At 34.4% G+C, this 15756-nt stretch overlaps 1 protein-coding gene across 1 annotated transcript in view; it reads right to left on the bottom strand.

The window, feature by feature from the left end:
- PTPRQ (protein tyrosine phosphatase receptor type Q) overlaps nt 1-15756 on the bottom strand; it is a 119864-nt gene that overhangs the window by 57090 nt on the left and 47018 nt on the right. The window contains exons 34-40 of the mRNA XM_057377140.1: nt 15404-15524; nt 11554-11714; nt 9838-9983; nt 2929-3094; nt 2175-2465; nt 1664-1939; nt 720-871 (exon numbers count right to left, since the gene is read on the bottom strand). Of these exons, the coding sequence (XP_057233123.1) occupies nt 720-871; nt 1664-1939; nt 2175-2465; nt 2929-3094; nt 9838-9983; nt 11554-11714; nt 15404-15524 (1313 nt within the window). The remainder of the gene's footprint in view (nt 1-719; nt 872-1663; nt 1940-2174; nt 2466-2928; nt 3095-9837; nt 9984-11553; nt 11715-15403; nt 15525-15756) is intronic.

Below are 15756 nucleotides of genomic sequence, written 5' to 3'. Positions count from 1 at the left end.
AGCTTAAGATGCAATCCTGAGCTCAGCTTGCTGCCTTTGTAGTTCACAGAGCATTTCTTAAGGCAACCCAAGCAATCAAATTTAAGCCTTGATCAAATTTTTTATATCATAAAATTGTAGACCGATAGAATGGCTTGGGTTGAAAGGAACTTTGAAGATCATCCAGTTCCAACAACCATACTGACAGCAGGGAACCTTCCATAAAACCAGGTTATCCAGAGCTCCATCCAGCCTGGCCCTGAACATAGCATCTATTTCAGTTACAATTCACTCAGGTATCCTTACTCTGCAAAATCTATTTTTTTTTTAAATGCAGATTTTTAAACTGTTTTTACTATTTTGTGGAGATGACTAGGAATTACTGACATAGATACTAAATAGCGAAACAAAGACAGTTACAAAGAAAGTAACTTCTGCCATTTTCTAACTTCAAGCTTACACTGAAATATAAACTAAGATTAATAAATCTCACCATTTATGAAACTTTAGCAGCTCAAAGCAAGTTATAATCTATTTTTTTTTCTGTCTAATTTGAAAAATTGAATTACAGGTCTAGTGGGAAGGTAAGTAAACTGTCATAGCAAATAGAAATTTATAGGAGCTTCATAATTCTAGGTATTTAATTCATAATAATAGGCATTTAAAATATTTGCCATATATTTTTTCCTAAAGCACAAAATATATTTTAAAAAATTATACACTCTTGATTATAAACATACCCAAAAAAAGAGTTTTTCAGTGTTGTTTTGATAAATCTTAAAATTATATCTCATAATAACACCATTTGACTGGGGACTTGGATCCCATTTTAGCAACACAGAATCTGCGGTGTAGTTGATAATGGTCAAATTCTGGGGTGGAGCTAATGGCACTGCAAAAGAGAAATGTAACTGAGTTCCAAATCACAAATAATCCAGGCAAAACAAAACACTTTGGACATGCAGGAGAACATAGGTACTTTTTGAAACATTCCTGCTTCAACTCAAGCTAACACTAATTCATTGTTATTTCAATCTTTTTTCTTTTTCTTCGGCATGAAACAAATTCCATTAATCCAGAATACATGTTTAGTGAGCAAGGGATCTTCACAGAGATCTAACAAATCTGTTAATCACTTGAACAACCTTACTGTCAGAACGAACACATTTAACAAAAGTTATACTATATATATATAACTGGCATATGATATACTTCACTTCCTACACCATATATGGAGCACAACTTGTCATATATTTTAAAGATATGTAATTTACTATGCAGGGGAGAGGAGGTCCATGTAAAGGAGGACTGTGTGAATGTGTCAGAGAGATTTCCATGTTTTATCATTTTTCCATCATATGGGGTGATGAAAAGAAAGGTACTGTTGCTTGCTTCAAAATCCCTGACACTTTGCAAACTATAACACATTCCAAAGGCAAAAGATCTTTCTTCATGGAGTTATTTTCATAATCCTATGCAGAATGTGACCTCCTCTTCCACACTGGCAGGAGGAGGAGCACTCAGAAAATACTTCCTTTGCAGTGTTTTCTTCTTCTGAAAGCTCTTCACCCACAGACAAATGGAAAATTAATCCTTCATTTCAACAGGTCTAATATTCACATCTAAGATGGTGCAGCAACATAGAGCTGATATTTCAAACTTGGTTACAATTGCATTTGCTCACCTGACTCATCTGTGTAAAACTGAAGCACAGCAGATGGACCAGGTCCTTTTATTGTCCTTGCAGCTACATAAATGCTGTACAATGTGAATGGCAGAAGGTCTTCCAAGATGATAAAATTATTGGTGGCAGAGAATGAGTTATTCCTTTCTGGCCCAAATAAATTTAAATCATAACGTATTATAATACCATTTGGCTTAATAGGAGGGTCCCATGAAAGCATAACTGAGGTAGTTGAGAGATTTGAAAATGTTTTGATTACAGGTGCTGATTCTGGGACTACAGGAAGAATAAAAAAGAGGAAGAAAAGGATAATCTTAGAAAAATATGAGTTACAATGAAAACTTCATGGTCTAAACAATGAAATGTGTCGCAGTTGTTTATGTCACTGTGTAACAAATACACTTTAAGTAAAACAAGGAAAATAAACACTTTTTTTTTTCTTTTAGAAAGCTATTTGTTGGGGCTTTTTTTCTACATTTCCTTAAGAATTAATAAAATATATTAATCTTACCATCCTCATCAGTTCTTATATGAAGACTTAGAGCATGCTGTTCAGAAGATCCTTTATCAGTGGCAGGTGTGATTTTCAGAATGTAATCAGTATATTTCTCCAGATCATCAAAAATTATGCTTGTGTTGTAAGTAAGGAAAGACAGTATCTTACTGGTTTCCAGTTGCATTAAACTTAGAGAAACATGAAAGAAGACTAAGCCATTTGGCTGGGATGGTGGAAGCCAGCTTACATTTACAGAAGTTGAGGAAATGTTTTGATAGAGCAGATTTTCAACAAAACCTTCTGGGACTATGAGAGATAATAAGCAAAAAATTAAATGCATGGATTACAGTTATAAAACATTCAAGCCCAAACCAGATTCCACCGCTTGACATATAAAATGTCAGCTGCAATATTTTTTACTACTTCTAAAAATAATTTGTTTCAATATCAAAAGCAAAATAATTGAAGGCATACATGAATAATCATCTCTGCTAAATTTATTTAAGAAAAGAGTCTTAATGACAGTTCAAGACAATAATTTTATTGCTTGCATCCACAGAGGCTTGTGAGCTATGTTCTTAGTATTACAAAGTAAAGACTCAAATCAAAATGCCTTCCTTGCAAAAATAACTATTGCAGCTTTGAGAACCAATTTAATGATTTTCTTTTACTTTGCAATCATAATAGTAAAATAATTTTTAAGTTAGAGAATATTTAATAAATATAAGCACTGATACACAATGAGCACAAAAAAAAGTTATTAACTTACTATCCTGATCTGTATACACATCTATTTTTTCACTGGTTCTGTTTCCATCTCCAAATGCTGTGCTTGCAGTTAACCATAAAGTATAATGGCTGTATTTTACCAAGTCATCCAGCACCACAAATGGGGACATACTGACATTGCTGTCATTACCATAACTTGTGAAATTCTAAAAGGGAGGACAAAAAGAAAATGTTACCCCTTAAAATGTTTTTTATCCATTGCTTTCTCTTTCTAGTTCCCCATTTAGCCATCACCACCACCACCAACAGCAGCAGATATGATTCACCACAGTATTCAGGCAACATAAACCTGTACTTTAAATCCTAATAAGTACTGATTTTTGCTGAAATACTCAATTGTACGATGTCTATTGTTACTCCTTGTAAGTACTACAGAGTACATCATTGGCTCCTGTTGGTTGTAGTGTTGAATGCAAAGTCGGAGATTAAAACTACAATATTGCAGTGTGTTTATCCATATTTCATCAAGAAAATTCTTTAAAAAGGCAACATTTGCTGATTGCTCATAGATCACATGAATCATGCATGCCTTGGCTGAACAGTACTTATAAATCAAAGGACTTTTCTCTAATCTATTTTTAAGATAGCAGATTTTGAACTTAAATCTTCCAGCTGCAGAGATCTCACTGCATCACTTGTTAAACAGTTCCTTTTGTTAGTTGTCCCTTCCAAAAACAATATGCCATTATCTCTAATGGAAATGTCTATAGTGAGTGGACCATGTTAAACTGAAGGCATTAAAAGAATTTTTTTTTCCTTTGTTCAGTTACTTGCTAGTGAAAGGATAGCACCAGAACCTAATCCCACTTTCTTTTGAACTACATAAAAAATGTCACYAATATTGTGACTACAGGAATAGGTTAGTGCTTTAGGTCAACCCCTCTAAGGAAACTATTCCTGTTTAGAAACAACCATTACAGAAGTTGAAAAGAAAAAATATAAAGCAGATTATTTATGTAAGTTCAGCTCTACCACATAACTGAATGTGTTAAATCATCCATTGCTTTACAGGAACCAGACTCAGATGATCCAGCACAGTTTGGTTCATGATTTGAAAATTGTTGAGAAGTTAATTAGCCCATAAGCATATTCAGCTCCAGCATTGGGTGGGAAGGCAAATCCTTGCTGCTGATTCAAAGAGCTGGTAGCATTCCTCTCTGGCAGCCACATTGGCCCATTGAGCAGATGGCATGAACAGTACTTCTCAGGACCAAAGAAGGCCTAATTTTTCTATCTAGCAGCCTCTTCAGGGTGAGCTGGATTTTGCCCATCCCCCAGATGAATTCCAGCTATTTGGCCTATTCCCTATTTTTGGTGTTAGATCTAATCCACACCCTCCACTTCTTTAAACTCAAAATAAGTTTTCAAGTAAATGCTTTTCTAAAAAAGAGAGGCTATGAGAGCAAACTTACTAAAGCAGGAGAAATGCAACAGTAATATTTGAGTATTAAAATTTAGAAATACCACATATAAGCACAGGCATGCTAAAACTGCATTCTGAAAAATGGATTATATTTGTCTTGAGAAGAGTTCTTACTGAAGAAGTCACTGTGATATGCTCTACCCCACAGTTGAGTCAGTACTGTACACACTGATAGTTCAGTATGCAATCTTGATATCTATCATCAATACGTATCAATCTATATATCTAATGCAACACTTCATATATATTTTTGTACAAGCAAAATATTTTTATTTTTGCAGTAAACAATAGGTGACACGCTCATTCACGTCCCTGAGATTTTATGCCCATATATGAAGACCTAGTTTTGCCTACAGTCGCTAGTATTATATAACATCAATAAGTAAACAGTTTGTTCGGCAATGAAAAGTTAGACTTTAGTTTTGAATGCAGAAAAGAAGCTGCATGAATTGCCAGTATAAATTTTGATATCCACTCACTAACTGATTATAAGCACTCTGTTAATTTTGCCCAAAGGATTAGGTTAAAATACAAAAATCCCTCAAAATACAAAAAACTTCCACCTCAATATATGACTTTCTTCAAAATGTAGTTTGAATCTCACACTAGCTTCATAGCTAACTGAAACAGCTGGAAAGAGCTTGCATTACTTTTGGGTAGGTTAAGATGCACGRAAAAGAGGATCAAATTCTAAGGTATTTAATTAAACTTTCTGATATTTAAGCATGGTATAAGAGAAAATATCATCTGGTCCAGAAGAAGCATTCTAATATCTCCTTGTTGTTATTATTATTATTAGATATTGTTGTTAGCAGCAATCAGTAATTTGTAACTACATCTAATAATCAGATTCTTTTAAATAAGACCTTAAATAATTATCTGAGTTTTCAAGGTTAAAATGTCAAGGCTACCACATCAAGTTTTGATTCTACATTTAATGGGAATTTATTGGTATGAACAGCTGAAAATTCAACTCTTAGTTTAAAAAGCATACCTTTAACTATTTAGCCAGCTGTCTGGCAGTTAAGGACTTAGAGAACTAACATGAATATTATTAACAGGGTTTTGGTGGGTCAACAAAAGCTATTTTAAGAGGAGCCCAAGGAGTGGAGATATCTCAAACTTCTGATATGACAAAATATTATGAATAAAAAAAAAAAAACGGAACACATAATTAAGAGTAAGAGTAAGCAGGAAGAACTGTGTGGGCACAAACTGAGAAAAGATGAAACTTGTACTAATTGTACCCTGGGGATAGAACACTATAGGAAGTTTTGCAATTAACTGTGGCTGCAGATGAAAGCAAACAGCTTAGGATCTTTGGCTACAGCTGAAGAAATTCTTCCTTCTGTCCTTTTCTTCATCTATACATGAAAGAAGTTTTGACATAGCAAAGTATCAGATTATTAAAAGCAGCTAAGTGTAAGTAATACACACAAGCCATGAAAGTGTCAGCAGAAAGTAGTATCTCCTTCACCTCAGGAAGTGGCTGATACTTCCAATGGCACAAAGCTGTAATTAGTTGTACACAGAAAATACAATGATGTTCTTCTTCACTTCTAACCTTTTTCCCCTGTTCTGTTTCCTTCTTTAGGTTCATTGTGTTGCATTCTTGTTTTGAATCAGAGGATTCAAATCTCCGGCAATCAGGTGAGAGTAGTGACACTGTGGGGGCTAATCCAAGGCATCCTTCAAGGAATGACTGTTCCAGTATAAACCTAAGTGAAGCTATTTCCTCTTTGTGTGCTGTACCATTTCGAGACCATCTTTCAAAAAATTTGCAGTGTATTTTTGGGAAGTTCCCCTTTTCATCCCTACTTTGGTCATATTGGTGAATGAAAATGTTTGATTGTTAAGTTAATATAGCACATTGTTTGCATCCCCTGTCCACATCCCAATGGTAGATCAAGCTGAATTTGACTCTGAACCGTATCCAGCCATATCACTTTGATTGGTTTGAGGTAGAGGTTAGATGATTTGAGGTCTGATGTTCAGCCTCTGGAAGGATCATAGGCTGTTTCTCAGTACCGAGCTCCTGGTTTCCCTGTCTGGTTTGTCAGAGCAGGACAGTTTTCTTCTGCACTTAAATTCCTTCACTGGGGAACTTTATTGAAGCATAAATATATATTTGTAATTAGCAGCTTTCACACTTTCTTGCTAATCAAAACACAAGTATATAGGGATGGAATAAAAGAGTTTATTCAAGTCAATGATATCTTTCATAGACTGATATTTAGCAATGAGACAATTACTTGCATAGAGACTTTGACTTATTTCCTGGATAAGACTGAGCATGTGGGCAGTATGATTCAAGCACCAGGCAAGGCATTGTGGAGCAAAACTTGCAAAGCTGCTACTGCAAACAGTGAAAGCTTGAACTGTAGGAACCCAGCAGCATCACAGAGAAGTGATGTGAGGAAGAGATAATGTATCCTGTCATCTGTGAAGGAAGCACTCTTTGTCACCACACATGTTATATTTTTACTGCACTAGGGCAGGGTATTTATATCAAGAAGTAGCATTTTCCCTAGACCTACGGCAGCAGAAGATGGAAGATAAAGCTGAACTGGAACCCAGCCTAATGCAGGTGATGGTTTCTTCTAGTTGTCTACCAGTCATTCCTCTCTCTCTGACACATTTTTTTTACAACTGTCAGCATCCCCATAGAAACAGGTCACTTATCTACCAAAATCCATAAATCTAATCCCCATCACTAAATATTTCCTTCTGCTATTCGGGTTCTGAATCTTAGGTCTGAGCATCTCAGGCCTTCTGACTGGACAGCTGCAGTGTTATTTTTCATGCAGACCTGTAAAGCAAAGAAACTATACATTATTTTTCTGGCCTATGATGGTATGTAAATTTTCCATTTTTGAACAAAAAGTCAAGTTTCTGCATCATGTCAAGGAGTAAACTGTATCTTTTATCTCAGGTATTTTTTATTTTGGGGTATTTTTTTCCAAAATAAAACACTTCACTCTGCAGCTATTAACTTCCTGGTTTTAACATATTAATAGACAATAGTTCACATTAATTAGATTTTAATATGCCTGAGAAGTTTGAGGGTGTGTGAGAAGTGAGAAATTGAAACAACAGAGTAACACCAGTTGTAGTATGTCTTTTGTATCTATTTCAGATTATGACAGCATTGGGAGGTGTTAAGTTGTTTGATATTCTTCAGCAAGAGTGGTTTTTCAGGTATCTAGAAGATATGCTTTAAGACTTGGATCTCTGGCATTGTGTCCTGACAAAGAAGCAGATGAAAGACTGGTAGAGAATGGCTGCCAACAATGTGAAAACATGAAATGTAAAAAGATCACCTACTTTTTCAATTCTCCTGTATAATTTCTCAAACTGAAAATACAGTTTGGATAAACATAAGCAGAACGGTGACCTCAACACAGATTATTTCATGTGAGGATTCTTTCTTTCCAAATACAAAACTTAGCAACAGATCCTGCAATTACATGGTTCTACTTCTAAGTACAGATAGTTGTAAGATATATATATATGCATACTCATGTAACTTACAACAGTCTGTATACAGCATACATATATATATATATATAGTCACATATCAGGCTGACTTTCACACATGTATTTCTCTGTTGTAAAAACAGTAATATAAAATATCTGACAGAAATGAGTTGGCTTTTTTCACCTGCTTGAAATCTGTCTTGCATCCACCGGAATGCCAAGGTACAGAATAGACTGGGATGGTAGTTGTCATGTTGAACAGTGAGCAGACAGGATGTGAAGGGCAGAAGGAGTTAAAAGGAGAAGACAATTTAACTCTTGATCATGATTCAAGAGATTAATGTTCACATCCCATGAGCAGTAAGAGACAGATGCAACAGCAGCTGAAACCTATCTTCTGATGGCAGAGGGGTGGGATAAAAATCAAAGTCAAAGGGATGAAAATGGTAGTGCCCACACACAAAAGTAGAACTACTATCAGCACTTAGCTGCTATCCACCACATAATATGCCAAAGCAGCATTAACTTCCAATTGTGCCACCATCCTTTCCCTGCCTGACTACAGCACACAATAATAAAATTGGACCCTCACCTTGCTGGGCCAATGTTACTGTGCTCCATCTTCCCTATTTTCATCCTTTTTTTTCCAGGGTCCTGGGCACATCCCAGGGGATTTTATCTCTCTCAGAGTATCAGCTTCACCTTACTCATTCATCTCAGAGCTGCACCTTCCTAAAGGCAGAAATAGGCCAAGTCCATAGTACTCCTCTAAAATCACTTGAAATGCCCTTCATAGGATGGGCTGGTTCAGGTAATGCACTGATGTAAAGGTTTGTCTAGAGATTTGAAGAAAAATACTGTTGCTATAGCATTGTGTGCTAACAGAGTCTACGTTCTGAACTGTAGCCCTGATTTTAATCTTATCAGAATGTGAATTCAAGGTACATTCCTGCTTGCACTTGAAACTGTGCAGAGCCTGGCACCCATGTAGCTTCACAGAAGTCAGAGAAGTGTATACACTGAGATTTGTCAGCAACTATTCACTCACAGGTATTTGTAACATTCGTGAATATTTTTTATAGTTCTCAAACACATGCATACCTCGCACTAGACATATTGTGAGCATACAGTTATGCAGTCAAGGTTATTTTTTTAAGCATAGTTTTCTTAATGGATTTATATTTCTTGTTCTCCTTCCATATGTGTAAAACTTGTGACCAAAAACCTGGAAAGGAAGCTTATTTATCTTATTATATTTCTGTAATATAAGATATTCACAGAAAGGAGAACAGAAAGACTATATATACAATTAATAAGTGTAGTGCATAATTAAGGATGATAGCAGCAAGAGCAAAAAAAAGGTATCACCAAAGTACATGAAAAAGTATCACCAAAACATTATTTATAAGATCTTATTCATATTTAAAGATTCAATTTCAGAATATTAATATCTTTGCTTCAATATACTAAACATTAATTTTCTTTTGAGAGTAAGAAAAATATGAAATAAAAATGCATTCCCTACATTCACATTACCTTCCTATTTTCAATACTGTACAAACATGTATTTAAAAGCAACACCAGAAACAGAAATTTATTCACATTGATAGATTAGACTAAAACAAAAACTCTTGAGGGCATGCTATGAATGTAGTGGGTCTTGAGTCTATCCATTACATATGTTAAGTGTRTATATATATTAGGTGTAAGTGTGCATGTATACAGTCATGTACATGTAAACTTTACATAATGAAATATTACACAAAATCTATTGGCTTTAAAGCTTAATGCTATGAATGCTCAATGAGATGCACAATGTAGCATAAATGATTACAAGATACACTTCTGTCTTTATTGGTTAAATAACTACAGCATGATAAAGGAAAAATGAAAAATCAATATATTGATAACCATAAAAGTGATTTAATCTTTAAGTAATTATAAGAAAATTTCATTGACTTCTACAAAAGAATATAAAAATTAGCTTACCTGTATGAATATTCCTGAATTATTTTTGAAATAAACTGAGTAGTACAGTATGTTTCCATTAGGCTTTTGAGGAGGAGACCAGAACAGCATTATTGATGTGGAAGTAAGGTTTCTGTATGTAACATCTTTTGGTGGATCACTTGGTGCTGGAAAAATGTTAAGTTTTAGCATAGCTAAAGCTTCTGTATCTCAAGGTTTGGTACATTTTAGTGCCCAAAGAATATCCGCAATAGATTTTACAGCATTGTATGTCAAATGTAATGTATTTCTGATTATGGTATAAAAACTGCTTCTCAAAATAATGAAATAAAACAGTGTATGCAAATGAATGATTAAAACACTTTTCCAAACATATTTGCATTTTGCTCCATTTGTAAACAGATAGTATTTTCTTATAAAATTTGTCCTGTCTTTACTGCGTTTTGCACACAGAAAAGCTAATTTGCAGATGTGGAAGCTGACTGAGTTAGGTCTCTGTACTTCAAATACAGTTAGTAGGGGGAAAAAAGGATTTGTTTCATAAAACCTAAAATAAAATCCTTTTTCTGTCTGATTATAAATAGAATTTAGGCTCCCAGCTCATGTAGGTAAACCAAATACTCAAGCTTGGACAGTACGATAATTTCTCTTTTTTACTCTTTTCTCAGCCAATTAAATGTGCAGGTAGACTTCTCTAAGCCTTGTTCAATTAGCCTGTCATCTTATTTTGTAAATAATAGCAGCATGTGGTTCTGCTCAGTAACACAGTGATGTAGGAGAGTTAAATTCAATTCCTTAAGTCAGTTTAAGAGAATTTAATTCCATATTTCCCACCATCCAAGAAAGCTCTCGACAGAACATGCAGTATACTTACTGACCACTGTAAGTCATGCATCTCTCTTGCTTTGTGCTGCACAAGTTTGTGTGAAATACAAAAATATTAATTGGAGGGGGAACCCCAAGACCAGTTCCTAAAAGTCTGTCCATATAAAGTCAATGCATATTTCAATACCAGCTTCAAAAGCAATCTCTGTGAATGCCTACTACCTGATGATGTAGACAGACTTTGGAGGGATGGTTCAAGTAGATGTTTATCCTGCCAGAGGTTGTGTGTCAGAGAATTGGTTTATCTATGCAGGGTAATTCTGAAGTACACCTGCATATTGTCTATTTTGGAACAGATTATAGCTATATGATTGATGGAAAACCAGAAAGAATAATTAAACGGAATGAATTTCAAAGCACAGTATATAGTATGAACATATAAAATTCACCTACCATGTTGGAAGTATAAAATAAACAAAATAGAATAAACAAATCAGTGTACACTTACAGATTAGATCTTCAAATTAAAAACATTTCAGACTTGAGAGGGATACTATAGGGAATATTTTCCCTATCAGTTGTGTCACTGTAGCTTAAAGTAAGGATCAATTTAAATATATTACAAAAATAATTTTACTTATATAAGTTTAGAATTAAATTACTTGGATCTTATCTGCTTGGAAGAGAAATGCAAATTTTTTCTCAATAAATTAACAGAACTAGCCATCATRATTTTATAGACCCATAGATACATGCAGACACAAAGACAGACAAAGACAGTTAGAATGTCTTTTCTTGATAAGTCAAATGCCACTTACACTTCATTAACTTAATGGCTTTATTAACTTAAATAAGGCTGACAGAATTTTAAGGCTGAATGAAAATGAAGATTCATGCTGTGTATAAGCTTACCTCCTTCAGAAGTTTTGAATGTTATAGTATCACTTTTTATGTTGCCATCACCAAATCTTGTACTTGCTGTTAGGTAAGCACTATACTCATAGTTATATTCTAGGTCTGTGAATTCCAGTGATGTTTCCGTTACATTTACACTCCACTTTGACATTTTATTCCTAAAGAAAAAGAATTTTATTAACTATATACATATACCACTTCTCGACATATATAGTTATGGCATTTGTTGTAAACCTGAAAAATGCAATATCATGTTAAATACAAGTATTTTAGTTTTTTAAAAAAGCTAGGATAACTTTTTGTCTTTTATGTTGTAAATCTGACCCTTCTACTCTAGCACCACAGTAGGGATCTTCATTTTGTTTCTTAAAAAAAATCACCTTAAAACCCCACAGAAATATGTTTGCAAATTACACCAACAAAAACAATGGTTATGTGGAATATTAAGGAGGAGTATGTCTATCTATTAAATGCTATCAAATGGTTATGTGGTACCCTTGGGAAGGACACAGTAGGGCATAACTAAACTGTCTCCCTGGGCAGGAATAGTGAAATATAAAAAGATTATAGGAGGGACCATGACCTACTGTGACTCTGTGAAATTGGTCAGAAGGCTGAAGTTATAAATGGAATAATAGAAGATGATATGGAACAGGAATTAGCTGGTGCTGCGTTAATTCTGGTGGAATGTAGCAGAGGATCAGAATGGAACTCTAGTCAGGTCAAAACCCGCCTGGAAAAGACTGTAAGGTGTAACATTAATAATACACTGGTATTAGCATCAGTATGAAATGATTATCAGAAAATAAAATAAGATGCAGAAATAGCTAACCTGAATTCAAAAAGTCTTGTATTTCTTGTAAAGTTAATGTAGTCTTTCAAGAAAAAAAAAATACAATATCTAAGACTCCATTCCTTCAAAGATTTCTGTACAATTAGGTGCCATACATCTCTAATAGGATTTCATACAGAGATGATAATTTGATAAGCAAAACCAAATATCTTGAAGCTGTCTGTGAAGCTCTTCAAAAGGACAATGTGTTCTAATACTTTTTTAAAAATTTAAAAAGAAAAAAAGGGAAAAGGAGATTCAAAATTACTAGATAGACTGATTTTCATCCTTTGATAATTGGCTGTGTCTCATTAGGAAAGACCACCATCTAATATATTTGAAATAAAGTTACATTAACAAACAACTGGAAGAAGAACACGTATGAGAATGAAAAAAAAAAACATCCTCCCTAACCCTCAGATTTTGAGTGGAATGTCACTTGACATGGGAAACACTCTTGGTAACAGAGAAAGTTAACATTTACAGTTTTCCCAAACTTCTGATATTTTTAACAGTCAGTAAAATTTACAAGAGATTGCAGCTGCAGTTATCAAACTCTATGCAAAGAAAGACAGTTTCCTGGATCTTTGCCCAATATATTCTTTGTATGGAAATACATATCTGGTTATAATTTAAGTGAGAAGAAAATCTACAGCTTAGTGCTGTGAACATTTCTACTCTAAGTAACTGCATTCTTACATCTGAGTTGCCAAAGAACATTTCCACAAGAAAGAAGAACAAAAGCCTGAGGTATTTCAAGGGAAGTAGATTTTCTGTTTAAAGTAGATTTTCTGCTTAGAAACAACTGAGATTGCAATAAAAATAAGCAAACACTGATCAAAGGGAATGCAGTTTCCACAGAGAGTGAGAAACTACCTAGTAGAATAAATTAGGCCAAGAAATTTTACTGAAGAAAAATAAAATAAGGTTTTTAATTACATTTTTCCAAAATGCAAAAAACAGAGGTACTAAGAAATTGCACACTTTCACTTGACAAAGACAGGTACCCTATTTTCTTAAAAATCTATACCTCAAAATAGATCTAGTCAATAAGTATCACAAAAATTTGCAGAAAAGGGTAATGCAAAAAAACAGTAACTACATACAAGTTCAGCAATTTTGTTAATACACCCTTAATACTCTAAAATTACATTTAGGGAGGATGAGTTTGTAGGCCCAAGACAATAAGAAAGCTGCTTTACTACCTGCTAGCACTCAAAACCACCTTGTCCTCTGACAAATTCCATGAAATCGAAAATACTGCAGGTATCACCCTTTTTTTTTAATTAGTTGTTGATTCTTGTTCCAAATCAGCTAAAGAAAGGTTAACAAATTCTCTATAACTGTTGCAAAATGTTTAAGTGAAGTGAAGAAACATTTATGTAATATCTGTAGTAACCTTCTTTCTGCTTTATTGAGAAGCACCATGATTTACAATCTCCTCCAAAATACATTGCATACCTCCCAAGAGCAGCTACTCTGTGGCATGACAGTTTGCCTTGTCAAATCTCCCCTGCAATGCATTTTATGAAACTGTATAGACAACTCTATTAAATACTTAAGATGACTCTCTTTCCTCCACCCCTCTTCCTCCCTGCCAAGGAAGGAGTGAAGTTATGGCCTCTTTGAAGGCAAAGGGAGTTTTTCTCCAATGTCCTCACCTTAACATGATACTTAAAGCCTCTTTAAATTTAGGTATGGCACAGTAAGGACAGACAAGACAGAGCAAAAAGAATATGGGGCAAGGCTTGCAGCAAGAAGTTAGTGGGTGCTTAGTTGAAATATTTAGAAAGATGGATCATTTAAGTTGTTTTTATTTTAATAATTCTGGCTAAATTCTTTCTCATAATAAAAGCAGTAAGTTGTAAGGGAATATAAGGATGAAAAGTTGTATTACCTCAAATTCTTGAACACAGCGTGTATTAAAACCACAGTCCTTATCATGAAGTAATTCTTCTCAAACTCAAGGACAGTCATTATTTTAAAATGCAACAGATATTCCCAATAAAAGTAAAATAACAATTCCCAAAAAAAAAAAAAAATAACAAGAGAAGACAAGTTTAACTTTTCTGGAAAGAAGAGTTTGCTCCTCTTCACTTTATCATCGACTTAATTAGAAACTATAACCCAAAACTGTCAAATAACAGTAAAATAATAAATGTAAGCTCAAGAGCAGTGCACCCATAACAACTGTGAATTTGCACATCTGGTTCACTTCTTAGAAGGTGCACTCTAGTATTTGCTTCCTTCACCTTAGTAGTGGCAATAAAACGGTATAGCATAAATTTAAAATATTGAATGTGATCAATAAAAGAAAGTTTTTGCTCCCAATAGACATTTCATGTCTCTGAAAAGATGCCATGTCACTGTACCAAACTATGTGGTGCAAGGAACAGAATGGAAGCTGCGAGTTTTGAAGTGACAAACGCCTTTGTAAAGGTGAAAAAATATCACAGAAGGATGTCAGGGGGAAAAACTGTAAAAGAAAAATTTTAGCTAGAAAACATCAAAACACAATAAATGAAAAGTATCTGTTGAAAATACCTGTTTGCTATGAACGTAATAAATACAAAATACAAGAGTAGACATAATTGACAGCACGCACAAAGATTCTGAACATGGCTTTTACACACTCTATAAAAGGAGGCAACATGTCTCTATTTTAAGCCTTTTTCAAATCTCCTTGACAATTCAGCATGGGCTTGTGCCCTGCCTTGCAGCAGGCCTAATCAGAATATAATGAAAATAGTCATCATGCTCTAGTTTAAATTTGAATTCCCTTATTATAGCACAATCTTTGGGAAAATGCTGAAAATGCTTACAAAATGTTGAAATTGTTACCCCAGTTTTGGTCTACTCTCAATTTGCATATACAAAAGTCTAGTATTTTAAGTGCTGGATGAATATTTTTTCTCTCAAAACATGTAATCAACATATTGTGTAATAAAAATCTAACATTCCTGATAGGTTACAGATTAATGTCTGTCCTCAGAACTACTTCCAGAAAAATCTTACCAGACATAAAGTGTGTAATAGAGGATAATTCCATTTGGCTCCAGCGGAGGTTTCCATGACAACTTCACAGTGACACCCAACAACTGTTCTACAGAGAGGGATTGTGGAGGAGAACTTGGAGCTATAAAATGAAAGAACAGGACACAATGTCTTGTTAAACAGCTAAGATCTATGGGATACACAGCATCCTTAAGCAGGCTTTTAATTATTCGGGATAGAAAGTTAACCTTGTGCCACACTGGTACAGTATCCATCAACTAAAGTTAAGGCACAGCTTCTTTTCCTTTTTCTGACAGATGATAGAAAAAGATTTTGCATGGTGGTGTTAGAACATCTGTTTCTGTGATTCAATG

This window comes from Malurus melanocephalus, unplaced genomic scaffold (genome assembly GCF_030028575.1).
Source record: "Malurus melanocephalus ecotype Western Australia unplaced genomic scaffold, MMel_1.1 scaffold_301, whole genome shotgun sequence".
NCBI lineage: Eukaryota > Metazoa > Chordata > Aves > Passeriformes > Maluridae > Malurus > Malurus melanocephalus.
This window is presented reverse-complemented; position numbering and strand designations above follow the sequence as displayed.